The sequence below is a fragment of the Anabrus simplex genome, chromosome 1 (assembly GCF_040414725.1).
Source record: "Anabrus simplex isolate iqAnaSimp1 chromosome 1, ASM4041472v1, whole genome shotgun sequence".
In the NCBI taxonomy this organism is placed as follows: domain Eukaryota; kingdom Metazoa; phylum Arthropoda; class Insecta; order Orthoptera; family Tettigoniidae; genus Anabrus; species Anabrus simplex.
In genome coordinates, this window is record NC_090265.1 from 1254470451 (window position 1) to 1254488345 (window position 17895).

The window sequence follows — 17895 nt, forward strand, 5'->3', positions numbered from 1 at the left end:
TTTTTAAAAACTGCCTCATGCCTGTTTTATCAGCCATATGGTACTGCCTAATAGCCCTACTTTTACAACCTTCCTTTCTATCACATTTATATTTAACTAAGACAAAAACAGCTTTGTGATCTCTAATACCATCTATTACTTCGGTTTCTCTATAGAGCTCATCTGGTTTTATCAGCACTACGTCCAGGATATTTTTTCCCCTCTAGTTGGTTCCGTCACTTTCTGAATCAGCTGTCCTTCCCATATTAGCTTATTTGACATTTGTTGTTCATGCTTCCTGTCGTTCGCATTACCTTCCCAATTGACATTTGGTAAATTGAGATCATCGCTACTATCACATTCCTTTCCATATTATTTCCAACATAACTGATTATCTTATCAAATAATTCTCAATCATTGTCAGCGCTACCCTTTTCTGGTCTGTACACTCCAAAGACATCAAGTTGCCTATTATCTTAAGAGCCTTACACCCATAATTTCATGTTTTTCATCCTTAACCTTTTCGTAGCTTACAAATTCTTCTTTCACCAGAATGAATACTCCCCCTCCTACCATTCCTATCCTATCTCTATGTTACACACTCCAGTTCCCTGAGAATATTTCTGCATCCATTATTCAACTCCTATTACAATATCTGGTAAGTATTATTACATATATTAAATTACTTAATTCAATTCCTTTGTTTACAATGCTTCTACAGTTGAGCACTAATAATTTTATGTCATCCCTACTTGATTTCCGGTTCCCTGTTCGCTTAACACCACTCCCTAGGCCACCCCGTTTCCCTGAATGTACCTGCCTATAACCCTTCTAAACAAGTTTCCTAACTATATGTACTACTGCGGTTTAAGTGAAGGCCATCTGGGCGCAGATCCCTGTCTCCTACCCACCCATTATCTCTGGAAATCTCACTCCCAGTTTCCCACATACCCACTCCATAGTCTCATTTAAATCCCCAATCACCTTCTAGTCAGTATCCTTCCTACACAGTATTCCATTGATAACAATCTCCGCTTCCTTAAACTTCATCCGTGCTGCATTTACCAGATCCCACACATCCCTAACTATGTTGGTACTTATACCTGCTTGCCTTACGTTGTTAGTACCAACTTGAAACACTACCACCTTCTCCTTTCCCTCTTCCTTCTCTTCTACTTTCCTCAACATCTGCCTCAACCTGATTCCTGGATAACACTCTACCCTGGTTCCCTTTCCTCCACACACTTTCCCCACATGTCTAACAATGGAATCCCCCATGACCAGAGCCTCAACCCACCCACCACATTTGATCCCCTCCCCTTCTGGTCAGCCCTATCTTCTCTCACTGCTGCAGAAGCTACTTCCTCCCTCCATCGTCGCCATAAAACCCATCTGTGTCGGTGCGACGTAAAGCCCCTAGCAAAAAAAAAAAACAAACCTCTCCTCCCTTTTCTCCATCCCATGACCCTGTTCCACCTGTCTTTTCCTTTCCACTACACTACATTACCCTTTCCTACCTTTTCCCTTCCTCCTACTTCCACACATCTCAGGAACAGTTCCCTGTTCCTCATCTTCCCTTGGTTGTTCTACCTGCAGTGACTCGTACCGATTTCTAACAGACACCTGTCCTGAATTCTGATCCTGAACAGAGCCCTTAGCCTGCAATCTCCTTCCCCTTAAAACATTAGACCACCTGTCTTCTACAATTCCCCTATTTCCTTCCCATCTCTCCTTTACACGTACTGTATCCTGTACATTATTTGAGGGAGGCCTACTTTCCTTCCTGTCCTCTGAGAGAATCCTAATTATCTCCGTCAAAATCTCCAACTCCTCCCTCATACTCCTCAATGCCTGGCCACACCCACAGTTCCTACAGTTGTACTGCTTATCCATTATTTACGGAATAATGGGAAGAAAAGGAAAAATAACTTATTCTGTGCAAAAAAAAATTAAAGAAAGAAATATTGCCTATAATAATGAAAGGAAAGAAATGTTGTCTAGGATAGTTCACAAAAATCACACAACAACAAGGTAATTAATATAAGGTACTACTACACTACAATACTACTTAGTTGCGCAAATTTTTCTACAATACCCCAACAAAATGAAAATTGCTGTTAATGACTGAAAACTGAAAGTAATACACAAGAATTAGGTCTACACAATTCTAAACTGCAGTTAAGTCTGCCCTAATTACTGCAACAGAATTCTAGTAAGAGAGTTAATGCAGATACCACAGATACTATAGATATTATACTACACAAATATTTCACAGTAATAGAATAAACACACTAATTTATAATACGATACCGGTACTTGTCCTGAATTCTGATCCTGAACAGAGCCCTTAGCCTGCAATCTCCTTCCTCCTTACCACTGCCACATCAATGCAATCGAGCTAATTTGAGCACAAGTGAAAGGATATGTTGCTGAAAATAATAAATCTTTCCATCTCACTGATGTTGAAAGCTTAGTGCACAAGGCAGTCAAACTTGTTACAATGGATAAGTGGAAAAGTGTTGTTAGTCACACCTGGGAAGATCTACATAAGGCAAAAAAACCTGATGGAATTGTTGAATGTCGAGTGGAAGAACTTATTATTTCCATCGGTAAGGATGACAGTAATGACTCCAGTGACATTGGTGACAAGTACAAAGACACTGATGTTTTCGGAGTGTGGCGTATTCCCTTTGGATTAGTTAATTTGAGTACATAAATTGTTTCATTATAGGGCTCTTTATCAGGAATACCATTGCACGCAACATAGTTTCTGTTAGGCACGTAAATGAGCGAATGATGTGGGTAGATTTATCAGTTGGAGGAATTAGAACAAGAATGGTGTCCGTGTATTCACCATGTGAGGGTGCAGATGAGGATGAAGTTGACAAGTTTATGAAGCATTGAGTGACATCGTGGTCAGGGTCAACAGCAAGGATAGAGTAGTGCTAATGGGCGATTTCAATGCGAGAGTTGGGAATAGAACTGAAGGATATGAAAGGGTGATTGGTAAATGTGGAGAAGATATGGAAGCTTTAGTATACCAGGCAAAGTATTCACTGGCATCTTGGAAGGGAGGGTGCGATCAATCGTTGAGAGGAAGTTGGATGAAAACCAGTGTGGTTTCCGACCACAGAGAGGCTGTCAGGATCAGATTTTCAGTATGCGCCAGGTAATTGAAAAATGCTACGAGAGGAATAGGCAGTTGTGTTTATGTTTCGTAGATCTAGAGAAAGCATACGACAGGGTACCGAGGGAAAAGACGTTCACTATACTGGGGGACTATGGAATTAAAGGTAGATTATTAAAATCAATCAAAGGCATTTATGTTGACAATTGGGCTTCAGTGAGAATTGATGGTAGAATGAGTTCTTGGTTCAGGGTTCTTACAGGGGTTAGACAAGGCTGTAATCTTTCACCTTTGCTGTTCATAGTTTACATGGATCATCTGCTGAAAGGTATAAAATGGCAGGGAGGGATTCAGTTAGGTGGAAATGTAGTAAGCAGTTTGGCCTATGCTGACGACTTGGTCTTAATGGCAGACTGTGCCGAAAGCCTGCAGTCTAATATCTTGGAACTTGAAAATAGGTGCAATGAGTATGGTATGAAAATTAGCCTCTCGAAGACTAAATTGATGTCAGTAGGTAAGAAATTCAACAGACTTGAATGTCAAATTGGTGATACAAAGCTAGAGTAGGTTGATAATTTCAAGTATTTAGGTTGTGTATTCTCCCAGGATGGTAATATAGTAAGTGAGATTGAATCAAGGTGTAGTAAAGCTAATGCAGTGAGCTCGCAGTTGCGATCAGCAGTATTCTGTAAGAAGGAAGTCAGCTCCCAGACAAAACTATCTTTACATCGGTCTGTTTTCAGACCAACATTGCTTTACGGGAGTGAAAGCTGGGTGGACTCAGGATATCTTATTCATAAGTTAGAAGTAACAGACATGAAAGTAGCAAGAATGATTGCTGGTACAAACAAGTGGGAACAATGGCAGGAGGGTACTCGGAATGAGGAGATAAGGGCTAATTTAGGAATGAACTCTATGGATGAAGCTGTACGCATAAACCCGCTTCGGTGGTGGGGTCATGTGAGGTGAATGGAGGAGGATAGGTTACCTAGGAGAATAATGGACTCTGTTATGGAGGGTAAGAGAAGTAGAGGTAGACCAAGACGACGATGGTTAGACTCGGTTTCTAACGATTTAAAGATAAGAGGTATAGATATAGATGAGGCCACAACATTAGTTGCAAATCGAGAATTGTGGCAACGTTTAGTAAATTCTCATAGGCTTGCAGACTGAACGCTGAAAGGCATAACAGTCTATAATGATGTATGTATGTATGTAATTGCTATATTTTATTATTTTGGCACTACTATTCTATGAGCATGTTGAAGTTTTATTGTAACAGAGATGTTATTATTGCCATGGTGATACTATTTTCAGGGTTTTATTTTTTATTATGACTTATATTAATTACGATGATACTATTGACAGAGTTCAGGTTTTAATGTTGTTATTTTATATTACGTTTATAGTCTGCTATTATTGAGTTACAGTTATTCTATTCTCTGAATGTGCTTAATTTTGACTGGAATGTTTCATTATATTTACGCTGTTTTTTGAGTGTGCTTAATTTTGACTGGAATGTTTTGTTATTATATTTACGCTGTTTTTGGAGTGTGCTTAAGTTGATGATGATGATGATGCTTGTTGTTTAAAGGGGCCTAACATCGAAGGTCATTGGCCCCTGTGCTTAATTTTGACTGGAATGTTTTGTTATTATATTTACGCTGTTCTTGGAGTGCGGTTAATTTTAATTGGAGCGGTTTAATATTATGATTACACTATTCTTGGTAATTTTAGCATATTTCCATACGCATTTCCATCGCATTAACGCAGAATCTGATCTACGTATGTGTGAAATTTTTTAGGAGTTCGAGTTTGTTTATATTGCATGGTTCAAAATCGGCAACACTGTCTGAGAAACGTCAGGGCTGGTTAGGCAGCGGCTGGACTATAGGGTGGTGCTTCAATCATTCAATCAATCAGTCACTACTGATCTGCATTTAGGGCAGTCGCCCAAGTGGCAGATTCCCTATCTGTTGTTTTCCTAGCCTTTTCTTAAAGGACTGAAAAAAAAAAAAATTGGAAATTTATCGAACATCTCCCTTGGTAAGTTATTTCAATCCCTAACTCCTGTTCCTTTAACGAATATTTGCCCTAATTTGCCCTCTTGAGTTCCCACTTTATCTTCATATTGTGAATTTTCTTACCTTTAAAGACACCACTCAAACTCATTCATTTACTGATAGCACTCCACGCCATCTCTCCACTGACAGCTCAAAACATACCACTTATTAATATTTAGATATTTCATGATCCGTATTGAAGTGGGATTACAATATTTGAAATTAAGAGGGTTCCTCCTATTCAGTACAAAGATGTTTATTAACGTGAAAGAATCGCATATCGTTCACATGAGGTACTAGTTTCGGCACCAGATATGTGCCATCATCAGCCACAAAGTCAAATCGGACAAACACAATAAAACCTTAAAACAACTTTAAACACACTATAACACCTGCATGGATGAATATGAAATATGACTTTAAAACAACTGTAAAAACACATCTATGCAAGTGTTATAGTGTGTTTTTAAAGTTGTTTTAAAGTCATATTTCATATTCATCCATGCAGGTGTTATAGTGTGTTTAAAGTTGTTTTAAGGTTTTATTGTGTTTGTCCGATTTGACTTTGTGGTTGATGATGGCACATATCTGGTGCCGAAACTAGTACCTCATGTGAACGATATGTGATTCTTTCACGTTAATAAACAACTTTGTATTGAATAGGAAGAACCCTCTTAATTTCAAATATTGTACATACCACTTAGTCGAGCAGCTCGTCTCCTTTCTCCCAAGTCTTTCCAGCCCAAACTTTGCAAAACTCTTATAATGCTACTCTTTTGTTGGAAATCACCCAGAACAATTCAAGCTTTTTTTTTTTTTTTTTCAGTTCTTGAATCAAGTAATCCTGGTGAGGGTCCCATATGTTGGAACCATACTCTAGTTGGGGTCTTACCAGAGACTTATATGCCCTCTCCTCTACAGCCTTACTACAACCCCTAAATACCCTCATAACCATGTGCAGAGATCTGTACCTTTTATTTACAATCATATTTATGTGATTACCCCAATGAGGATCTTTCCTTTACCAGACGAGTTGGCCATGCGGTTAGAGGTGCACAGCTGTGAGCTTGTATCCAGAAGATAGTGGGTTCGAACCCCACTGTCGGCATCCCTGAAGATGGTTTTCCGTGGTTTCCCACTTTCAAACCAGACAAATGCTGGGACTGTACCTTAATAATAATAATAATAATAATAATAATAATAATAATAATGTTATTTGCTTTACGTCCCACTAACTACTTTTTAAGGTCTTCGGAGATGCCGAAGTGCCAGAAGTTAGTCCCGCAGGAGTTCTTTTATGTGCCAGTAAATCTACCGACACAGGGCTGTCGTATTTGAGCACCTTCAAATACCGCCGGACTGAGCCAGGATCGAACCTGCCTTAACCGTCTGAGCCACTCAGCCCGGTGGTGTGTGTACCTTAATTAAGGCCACAGCCGCTTCCTTCCCAGTCCTAGCCCTTTCTTATCCCATCGTCGCCATAAGAACTATCTGTGTCGGTGCGACACAAAAACAAAATATCCTGAAATTAACACCTAGGTACTTATAGTGATCCCCAAAAGGAACTTACACCCCATCAGTGCAGTAATTAAAACTGAGAGGACTTTTTCTGTTTGTGAAACTCACAACCTGACTTTTAACCCCGTTTGTCGTCATACCATTGCCTACTCCCCATCTCACAACATTATCAAGGTCATTTTGCAGTTGCTCACAATCTTGTAAATTATTTATTATATGTACAGAATAACATCTTCAAAAAGCCTTAACTCTCACCCTACTTCTTTACAGATATCATTGATACAAATAAGAAAACATGAAGGTCTAATAATACTGCTTTAGGAATTCCCCTCTTAATTATTAGAGGGACAGATAAAGCTTTGCCTACTCTAATTCTCTAAGGTTTTTTTTTTTTCCTTCCTAGAAATATAGCCACCCATTCAGTCACTCTTTTTTTTTTCTAGACCAGTTGCACTCATTTTTGCCAGTAGTGTCCCATGATCTACCCTATCAAATGCCTTAGATAGGTCGTGATACAGTTCATTTGACTTCCTGAATCCAGGATATCTGCTACATCTTGCTGGAATCCTACAAGTTGAGCTTCAGTGGAATAACCTTTCCTAAACCCACACTGTCTTCTATCAAACCAGTTATTAATTTTGCAAACATGTCAAAAAGAATGCTTTCACAAAGCCTACATGCAATGCATGTCAAACTGACTGGCCTTTAATTTTCAGCTTTATGTCTATCACCCTTTCCTTTATACACAGGGGTTGCTATATCAACTCTCCATTCATTTGGTATAGCTCCTTCATGCAAACAATAATCAAATAAGTACTTCAGATATGGTACTATATCCCAACCCATTGTCTTTAGTATATCCCCCGAAACCTTATCAATTCCAGCCGCTTTTCTTTTCTTCAACTTTTGTATCTTACTGTAAATGTAATTGTTATCAAAGGTAATTTTTGATACTTTAATACCGCTTCTATCTCGATATTATCCTTGTAACCAACAATCTTTACATACTGCTGACTGAATACTTCTGCCTTTTGAAGCTCCTCGCATACACACTTCCCTTGTTCATTAATGATTCCTGGAATGTCTTTCTTGGTTCTTGTTTCTGCCTTAAAATACCTATACATACTCTTCATTTTTCACTAAAATTCGTATGACCCTTCATTATACTTGCCATCATGTTATCCTTAGCTGACTTCTTTGCTAGATTCAATTTCCTAGCAAGTTTCTTCAATTTCTCCTTACTTCCACAGCCATTTCCAACTCTATTTCTTTCCAACCTGCACCTCCTTCTTAGTCTCTTTACTTCTCTGTTATAATATACTGGATGTTTATCATTCCTTACCACCTTTAAAGGGACAAACCTGTTTTTACATTCCTCAACAATTGCTTTAAACCCATCCCAGAGTCTGTTTACATTTTTATTTACCATTTTCCATCGATCATAGTTACTTTTTAAAAACTCCCTCATGCCTGTTTTATCAGCCATATGGTACTGCCTTATAGTCCTAATTTTAATACCTTCCTTTCTTTCACATTTATTTTTAACTACAAGAAAAACAACTTCGCAATCGCTAATACCATCTATTACTTCGGTTTGTCTATAGAGCTCATCTGGTTTTACCAGCACCACATCAAGAATATTTTTCTCTCTAGTTGGTTCCATCACTTTCTGAATAGGCTGCCCTTCCCTATTAACTTATTTGCCATTTGTTAGTCACGCTTCCTGTCGTTCGCATTACCTTCCCAATTGACATTTGGTAAATTGAGATCACCCACTACTATCACGTTCCTTTCCATATCGTTTCCCACATAGCTGATTATCTTAACAAATAATTCTGATCAGCTTCAGGGCTATCCTTTCCTGGTCTGTGCACTCCAAAACCATCAACTTGTGGGCTTCTCAACTTGGGGGTCACAATCTAAGAGGGGCAATGGACAATGTATTGAAGGTTCATGTGAGTTTTGAAGTGACATCTTTGTTACTGTTCATGAGAAACTTTCCATCAAAATTTTGAATATTAACATTTTAATTTTTGAATGTTAGATTCACCCACCTGGAGTTGGACCCTTATTGTGCTTTTCCTATATTTTTCTATCCTTTTTTTGCTTTACCTGAGAGCATAAAAGGCTCAGTTGTGCTTCCTCTTAGAACAACAATAACCACCACCACCGCCACCACCACCCGTATGTTCTCTTTGCTACATAGCTGGTATCTTGAGATCTGCTTTTCTTTATTCCAAATATTACTGGCTTGAGTTAGATAAAAGTTTGTTTCCTAATGTAAGAATAATTTGGAATCAACTGAATGTAATTCAAAGTCTTCTGTTGCAATATTTACATGTTTTTTCTAAAGTGAATTTTTAAATTGCAGCCATGGGGCTTTGAAGACAACAGTGAACACAGTTATATTGGTAACAAAAAAAACTTGCAAAAACATAATGTATGCTCAAGGTGAAACTATGTTAATACTGTCTAATAGTGAACAGGTGCATAAAGGCTTCTGATGCTAAATAGATTTAATTAAAATGCTCATGATCAAAACAGAAATTTTACTTCTACAATATTGTTGTTTTTGCCAGCAGGAAAGACCTAATTCACCTCTACTAACAATAATAGTCAATGTAATGTTATTATTGATAAGGTTTAGGGACTCGGGACATTGTGGTTCATCGCATATTAAAGCATTAGAGGTACTGATCAATAGAGGCTAATGACCCCGTGGCTTTTCTGTCTATAAAAATCACAACCCCTATGCTAGCAGGTTCGTTACCATGATGACTGAACAATATTTCCACATTAGCGATGTTTGCCATTGGTGGACTTGATAATAAAATCCTTCTTGGGGAGCAGCAGGACTAGAGTCACAAACCTAATTGTGTTGTTTGTTCCATATTACCAGCAAAATGTTCAGAGAAAGGAAAGGGACTGTGCAAGAGAAAACAGACAGTATTTTTTTGTAAGAATTACCCAGGGCAGCCTGCAATGTGTCCAGCTCCATGTTTGGAGATATATCACAGTATTGTGTGTTTCAAGGTCAAATGTCACTGCTAGTTTGCCAAAGTTGAGTTAAAAATGGAGCAATGGTGTTGAATGTTACTAAAGGTGCCCATAGACGTGCAATATTATTGCGCAAAATGGATTGTACAATGTATCGTTAGCTGCCCACAGACGTACAATATTATTGCACAACAATCGGGTTTGTGCAATAAATAGAATCGTGTGGAGATAATATTGATGGTTGTGCAATATATTGTGCAAAGCGGTCATAAACGTACAATATGAGTGGCAATATATATTCAGTCCATGCCGGTATTTTGTTTGGTGAACACACTTTTCTGTATCACGAAGCCACTCCACTTCCTTCCGGAAGTTTGTGCGCAGAGAACTGATTTAAAAAAAAAAAAGACTTCTTGCTTGTCAGCGTTCGAGTATTTTTCGCGATATTTCTCAGTAAGCACCTCGTTCTGTTCATCTTTTTTAACGCGATTGCTGTAATCTTTGCTCCTTACGTCCCATAGAGCCAGAAGGCCATGGTATACTTCATAAACTCCAAAATAAACTTTTCATCACCTGTTTGTCTGCCATCACGATATGTTCTCCCCCACTTGTTGATACCAGCTGGCAGGAGGACGGGATATTGCACAATACTGCCAACACACGGCACAGTATTTTGCGATTTGCGCAATATATTTGAAACGTTTTTGATTTCATACAATATATTGCACAACCCTTCAATATTAAACATACACTATCAATTATATTGCACCAACCCCGATATTGGGCAATAATATTGTACGTCTATGGGCCCCTTAACCTTTAACAAAAATTAAATTTCAGTTCATTTGGAAAATACAAAGAAAAAAATTACATTTTTCTGTAAGTGTTCTGTTTAAAAATAGCCCAGCGAAAAAGTTAAAACCTATCTGTATCGATGCGACGTAAAGCAAATAACAAAAATATAAAAATCAATCACACTTTAAAACAAGCATTCAGTCTTCTCTCATCCTCGCACCACACCCATGGTCTTCTTCAAAAAACTCTACAATCACATTTAGGCTCCCACTAAGCCTCAAAAATATCCCTTATTGGTGGGGGGTGGTGGTGACTAGTGTTTTAAGAGGAAGTACAATTGGGCACCCATCCTCCATAACACTAATCAGAGGGAAAAACAGAAGGGGTCCAATGCTCCAAAAAATAAAGATATCAGTCAAAGAAGGACAAGGGCCATGAAGTGCATGAAAATGAAAGACCCACTTCTGGCTTTCTTCATTGTGAACACAACTGCTGCAAGACCTGCAATCTATGTATAACCACTGCCAAGTATTACCCCATACAAGGTTGTCATGTCTGCATTTCATCCAACATCATCTTACCAGCTTCAGTGCAGGGTCTGCGCAACTTTCTACATTGGCTAAACTACCTCATTTAAAACCCAAAATATATGAGGCCACCACAGTACCTCCAAAACATATAACATAGATCTTCCTCTGTCCATTCATGCCTGCCTCCATCTAACCACATTAGATGATTGTTTCATGATTCAAGTCCATAAACATTCACCTCCATCTCCACACTCTTTTGCCCTTAGAGATTCTGAAGTTGGCATAAACTGTTCCGCAGCTCCAGGAAAGCAGGCAGCCTAGCATTAAATAACTTGTCCATTCTCTTGTCTCACCTTTCTCCCCCTCCCTTTATCTTGTAACAGCATCTACTTTTCAGCAGTTATCACCACCATTTTTATTCTGTCCTCTGATGAAGGCTGCAACCAAACATTTTAGAACAATTTATTTCTTTTATTTGTACACTACCCATGCATGCTTACATGGTAAGTCACTGCTCTCTATCTGTTTCCGCTACATATGTAGATGGATAGATAAATATCAGTGTTTTGGCTTGTTGATGGGTATTGTGCTTTGTTTCAAATTTAGTGTTATTAAAATATTGTCGCATATGGGTAGGGAAGATTGCTAGAGAATATATGACAGCTGATGTGCTCAGGTATTCTGTTGTCTGCCTAAATACTTCACCATCATTGGTTAATCTTGCAACTCTTTTATCAGAACAATATTTTTCCCTCCCCTTCAGGCATACGTTCTGCTAGCTTCCAAGGAAATGTGTTAACTATTGGAACAGGTGTTGGAATTCTCATGTTCTATGACCTCCGAGCAGGGAAGTACCTCGACTCAAGCATTAACTCTAGTCGGACTGTAGTGCTGAAAGCTTCCAAAGGATGGGTTGTAAGTAACAGTATCATTAATTGGCTATTGTAACAGTAATTTTGATTATGCACAAGTGTTGTAGCTTTTGCATTTTCATGTTCCAGTTTCCTGATGAAGAATACATTGATGGCTTCCAACATATAAAGTATACACCAGCAATCTATACTCATTGTTATGACTCATTTGGAACAAGACTCTTTACAGCTGGTGGACCATTGCCTGCTAATTTATATGGGAACTATGCTGGATTATGGCAGTAATATTGGATTGATAGTTAATTTGTATGTATGTGGCAATCAGTGAATGTGAACTTATGATTTCTCAGCTGTAAAGTACTTTGATAACTAAGTTTTAGTGGTTAATTCTATTGGCGTTGTTGATAATTTTATAGGTTCTCTCTTTTCTATTTCATAGCTCTGAAATATTTTAAATTATTTTAAAGACATATTTAAATGATCGCATAATTAAGAAGAGTTGATTATTGTTGTATATGGGAACGGTGCATGCAAGTATTTTTGTTTGTTTCCTTGCTATGACATCCGGCATCATTTTGGGTGTTGTCACTGTAACAGATGAAATTTATAAACCTTGGACGACTATTTATATGCAATATATTAAGAAACGAGGTAAAGTCTAAAGAAACCATCCTGGTATTCATAAATGACTTAGAGGAATCTATGTGAAAAACCTCACCAGTACTGTAAAATAAAATATATGCTATGTGAAAGACTTTTTTTTCATCGTCGGACCATTGTCTCGATTTTAATTCATATTAAATGAAAAGTCATCCTTTTGTAAAAATTTACTTTACGTTGCACCGACACAGGTGGGTCTTAGCGCAACATTGGGACAGAAAAGGGCTGGGAGCAGGAAGGAAGCAACTGCAGCCTTGATCTTAAAGTACAGTCCATTTGCCTGGTGTGTAAATGGAAATTTTTTATTTAGTTGAAGAGCTGGTCAACAGTAAAATATTGACTATTATCTGAAATGGAAGAGTCAATTTGGAAACCACAATAATGTTATTGTTTCTACATCCCACTATTACATGTATGGTTTTTGGAGTGTCTGAGGTGCCAGAATTTCATCCTGCAGGAGTTATTTTACGTGCCAATAAATGTCACTTCATGAGGCTGACATATTTAAGCCTCTTCATGTACAACCAGGCTAAGCCGAGATGGAACCCATCAACTTGGGCTCAGAAGGCCAGCGTTTCTACCATCTGAGCCACTCAGCCCAGCTATGGAAACAGTGCATAAGCAGAAGCAATGTAGGGTTTGAAATACAGAGGAAGATAATCAACCCCATGTTTGAGAGCAAAAATGAGGAGGCCAAAGTGAAAAGTGAAAACCATACCCGGGTGACTGGAGTGGGATATTGATGATGATGATGATGATGATGATGATGATGATGAAAGTGAAAAGACAGAAAGTTCAACCAAATGCAGAATCAAACTTAAACTCACATTAACATCAAAATACCAAAAAAAAAAGTAGAAGCATTTATTGAAATGTAAAACCAAATGAGAAAGAGCCTTTACCTCTTCTCTCATAAGCAGGGCCCAGATTTTTAGGTGGCATAAACCTTCACTTTAGGTTTCTTATTTTCTTAAAATAGGTTTTTATTTTAGGTTTTGCCTCCAGGATCAATACAGGCAGCAATAATTTTCTGTTTTCGTAGTTCTATAAAATTTATTTATGTACTTATTTCACAGAAGTTTACATTGTCATATTCATAAAAACACACAGAGAATACTCTTTACTGTTTCCTTTGTAAGTTATTTTTGGTATTGCAGTAAATAACATGTACGTACCCAAATTGTCTGGCGTAAATGATTTCCTGTTGTCTCGTCACACATTCTTATATGATGAAAAAGTTCTTTCAACGGAACATGATATCATTGGAGCGTAGTGCATACATGCTAATGCAGCAGGTTGTAGGGGTAATTTTCCTGAATACCTTTCACCCTGTAACACTGAATTGATGACTTTCATATCTTCAAAGCCAGGATTGCGTCAAAGAATCTCCTGCAGCTTCGAAGAACATGCCACTCCCAATGGCCCAGGTATTTCTCTTTTGGAAACATTGCCAGTGATATCCAGGGAATCTTTGAGTGGCAAGGTTGCACTTTACAACTGGAGAATAGTTTCTGGTATAAAACAAAAATGTGTCTTAATATATGCTAGGGAAGCGACGAGGGTTGGGCACTCGAGCGATTTCTTGGCCTTGCCGATGCAGGAAGCTTCTGTTTCATCTAACTCATTGACGACATTTTTAATTCCTTCTAGGTGCTCAGCATAGTAAATAGCAGAGGCAGCCAAGTTCCCCAGCGGGTAAGTATTGCCTCAGGTGGAAGAGGTGTTGCTGGTAGTTTCTCTTTGAACAACTGTATACGTGTTGGGGCTTTTAAGAAAACTTTCTTGACTGAAGAAACCACGCTGTTCACATTACTAAAGTTGCTTCTAATCTACTCCACAAGGCGGTGCAGGCCGTGGTCCAAGCACGTAACGTATAGTATGCCCAGGTAGAAGGACTGTAGAACCTGCCCTGCCTTCAAAATGTAGACAGCACTGTCTGTCACTAACAAAACGAACTTACTATCTTGATTCTCTGCTGGCCACAATATGCGTAAAGCATCCCTCACTGCGCAAGCTATTGTGCTGTTGTTAGTTTGTTCTATTTCTTTACAAAGAATTAGATGAGGGTTACCTGGTTCATTTTGATCCAGATTACCTACTACCACATTCACAATGAAGCAACCGCAACTGTCAGATGTTTCATCGACAGAACCCCAAATATAGTGATCGCCTATATCTCCTCTTATTTCATCGAATGTCTTCTGGTAAACAGGATGCAAATAACTCTTCCTTAAAGTGGATTCATTAGGTATATTGTGGCCACTGATGTCTCCCAAGAATGTTTTCATGGTCAGGTTACTTAGCACGTTTCATGGGACGTTTGCAGACACCAGTGCCTGACATAGGCAAAAGTTAAAGTTATTTTCAGGCCTGCCAACAGTGGAGGAAATAATCCTTTGCTTACTGTTGCTGCTGAACTTATTTCCCCTCGCTACGCTAGCCATGGGAGCGGCTGCAGATTTGTGCTGCTCAAGATGGGATTTCTGCTCACATTTAACCTGAAATGAAGAATCCAAATCCTAAGTACTCTTCAGTAAGCAAGCTGGGGTATTGAAACATAGGTTTTAGGTCAGTTACGGGAAACTTACTTCTTTGGAGCCTGCCTGACAAAGGACTACTCGACCATCTGTAGCAATCCATTTTCTCAATAAGTGCGATTTAGGCATTGTTTTGCTATACAACAATTACTGTTAGAAAATACTGCAGGAACCATTCACTACACACCCTGCCAACTGTAATCTTTGTGGACGACTGGCAGCGAACCTGTTTACGTTCCTCCTGTTCTATCAGGTGCATCAAGGAACCACCAGATGTCACATGTAGTGGGAAGCATGGGGCGTGCTGTATTTAATGGTAGTAACCTGAACTATCTCTGTCCTACTGCTTGTAATCGCGGTGGAAATAATTTTACAATGCATTTCAATGGGGAAATATAATTCTTTATTTGAAGAAGGTAAAACAGCTATTTAGGTTATTTTAGGTGTCAACCCGTCATTTAGGGTTTTGTTTAGGTGCAATGAAATTCACATATTCTACTCCAGGAAGTCTGAAACGAATTAATATATTTAAATTTGTGAATTAAATAGCGAGGAAAAAATGTCGTATTCTATGAACAGGACAGGCTGAGGACTTGGGTTCGAATATCAGATTGACCTTTATATAAAACACTTTCTGACACCATTAAATTCTTAGTCTAATTTATTTAAACAAACTATCAAATATACCCTTCCAATAATATTACATCACACTTGTAATTATTCTCTTCTCAATATTACTTTTAAATAACCAGTTTATCAGTCTCTGACTTCCTTGGAAAATACGCACACTTCTATGATTCACTTTACAACATTTATAAATTCCCTTCAGTCTTTAAAGTTTCTTAACTAGTTTATACTTATGTCGGGTTTTGAAGCTTCTTTCTTCTTGCTTCTCTCTTGAATCCTCGTTGTGGTGTTCCTCTGAATCTTCCCTGACGGTTTCAGGACTCGAACACAGAACTCTAAGGTGAATGCTAACTGAAGCTACAGTCTCCTTCGAACACTCAGTGAGTTCTCTAAGTACTGTCTCTGTACTTTACCCTGTGGAACACTGCTAACCAGTTCTACTGCTTGACAGTCTTAATTGCTGTCTAATTTGAATAACTTCATATACTGATGGCAGCCTCAACTACTGCCTAATCTGACTAACCTCATATACTGCTATCTTCACTGACTTTATTGTACAGAGTCTCTTCTCTGCCAAGTAATCTAGTGTCTGTCCCTTCCCAAGAGAACGTTCCTTTCCATTGTTATAGAATAACTGCCTGAATGATACCAGGATTACTACCAACAGAATGACACAGAATGACAGAATGGTGCAGAATGCCCAAATGACCAAATGACCAAGAGGCTCCTTTGTCACTCCCCTTTATCATTTCTCTGAGCTTCTGGAACAAGTCATCCCCTACTACTATGTTCCCTCACATTACTGATCTGTTAGTTTCCTATTGGTTACTTGAAGTGTGGTCCCACCCGTCTCATGGATGTACATGTGACTGGTGACCTTCCAGAGACTCTTTCTAGAAAGAATTATTGCACCACAGCATGCGTTCTTATTTTTACAGGGCACCTTGCTACGTGACCAACAACAGGTTTGCTTTTCCTGGTCCACCCTCTAAAAGCTTCTAACTATGACCTTGTAGTCTGTTTACTTGTTTCTCTGACCAATATTCTGATTGCACAAGTTTGCCTCATTCTCAGTTCACTGAAATGTTCCAAGTTGAGACTAGCTTTAAGAAATGCTTTTAATCATAATTGCAATTCTGCACTTATTCACTGCACTGATATTCTATTACACTTACTCATTCACTTCCACTGTTTCTTGCTGTATCTTCCTTTTATATATTACACTTAAATTACTCATGAGTATTAGGGATTTCTGACTACGAGGTCACGGATCGAATCTCATTCGATGCGCTCGCCCCATAATTTCCCACGGAAGGACATGTTGCGAATCGGTGCTCGCGACACCTCCCCGCCCAGGCAAAGAAGTGTATCGCTACCCACGTTGCGATCACTTCTGTCAGTCCCTTCTCTTTGACCTTTTTATACTCTGACCTTTATATTCTGGCTTTGTCTTTGATCCTCTGGCTACGGGATGTTTGTGCTTTTTCTTTATCCTCCTCTATCTCTGAAATACCTGACTCTGATTCTAGGTTATGAATACTAGGCCTAGTGTCAATTACTCTAGGTCTTTCAAAATGCACTACTATGTCATCGTCTGATGACTTCACCTTCACTCGACTTGCATTAATTATCTTTTGCTTGACGCAAATTTTCATACAACACCCAGTAGCTGAATCCCAATATTTCTTTTTACATATGCTAACAAGACATGGATTACAACATTTACAACACATCAATAAGTATGGCTACAATAGTCCATACAATTATTTTATAGACATTAAAATTGGAATACATGTTATTTGTATACATTTCCTTTTCTTTATCAATAATTAAGTTCTCGACTTCCTCTACTTTCTTGCCTGCATGTTTGAAGTCCTCAACATGTGTTAACAAACTGTGCAAGGGGGCTTCATTTAAATTTATTACATCTCCTAATTTTAAATCACTGTTCAAATGTATACAACAATCATATTCTAACAAGACATCTGGTATTAAATCTTTCCTGTCAGCGGTATTTACCTTTTCTGTGGACCGTATTTTACTGTTTGGTCCATACACTGTACAATATTCATAAAATGTAATTATCCCTGAATTATTTAAAGTCACCTCAGTGGTGTCCTTACACACTACAGTTATTTTTGTTGGTTCTGGTGCTAGATACACATATTTATTTTCTTTAATGAACAACCA

General features: G+C 38.4%; 1 protein-coding gene across 1 annotated transcript in view; it reads left to right on the forward strand.

The window, feature by feature from the left end:
- DCAF12 (DDB1 and CUL4 associated factor 12-like protein) overlaps positions 1-12633 on the forward strand; it is a 102941-nt gene extending 90308 nt beyond the window's left edge. Inside the window, exons 5-6 of the mRNA XM_067137659.2 lie at positions 11773-11924; positions 12011-12633. Coding sequence (XP_066993760.1) covers positions 11773-11924; positions 12011-12166 — 308 coding nt within the window. The 3' untranslated portion in view covers positions 12167-12633. The remainder of the gene's footprint in view (positions 1-11772; positions 11925-12010) is intronic.
- The last annotated feature ends 5262 nt before the right edge of the window (positions 12634-17895 follow it).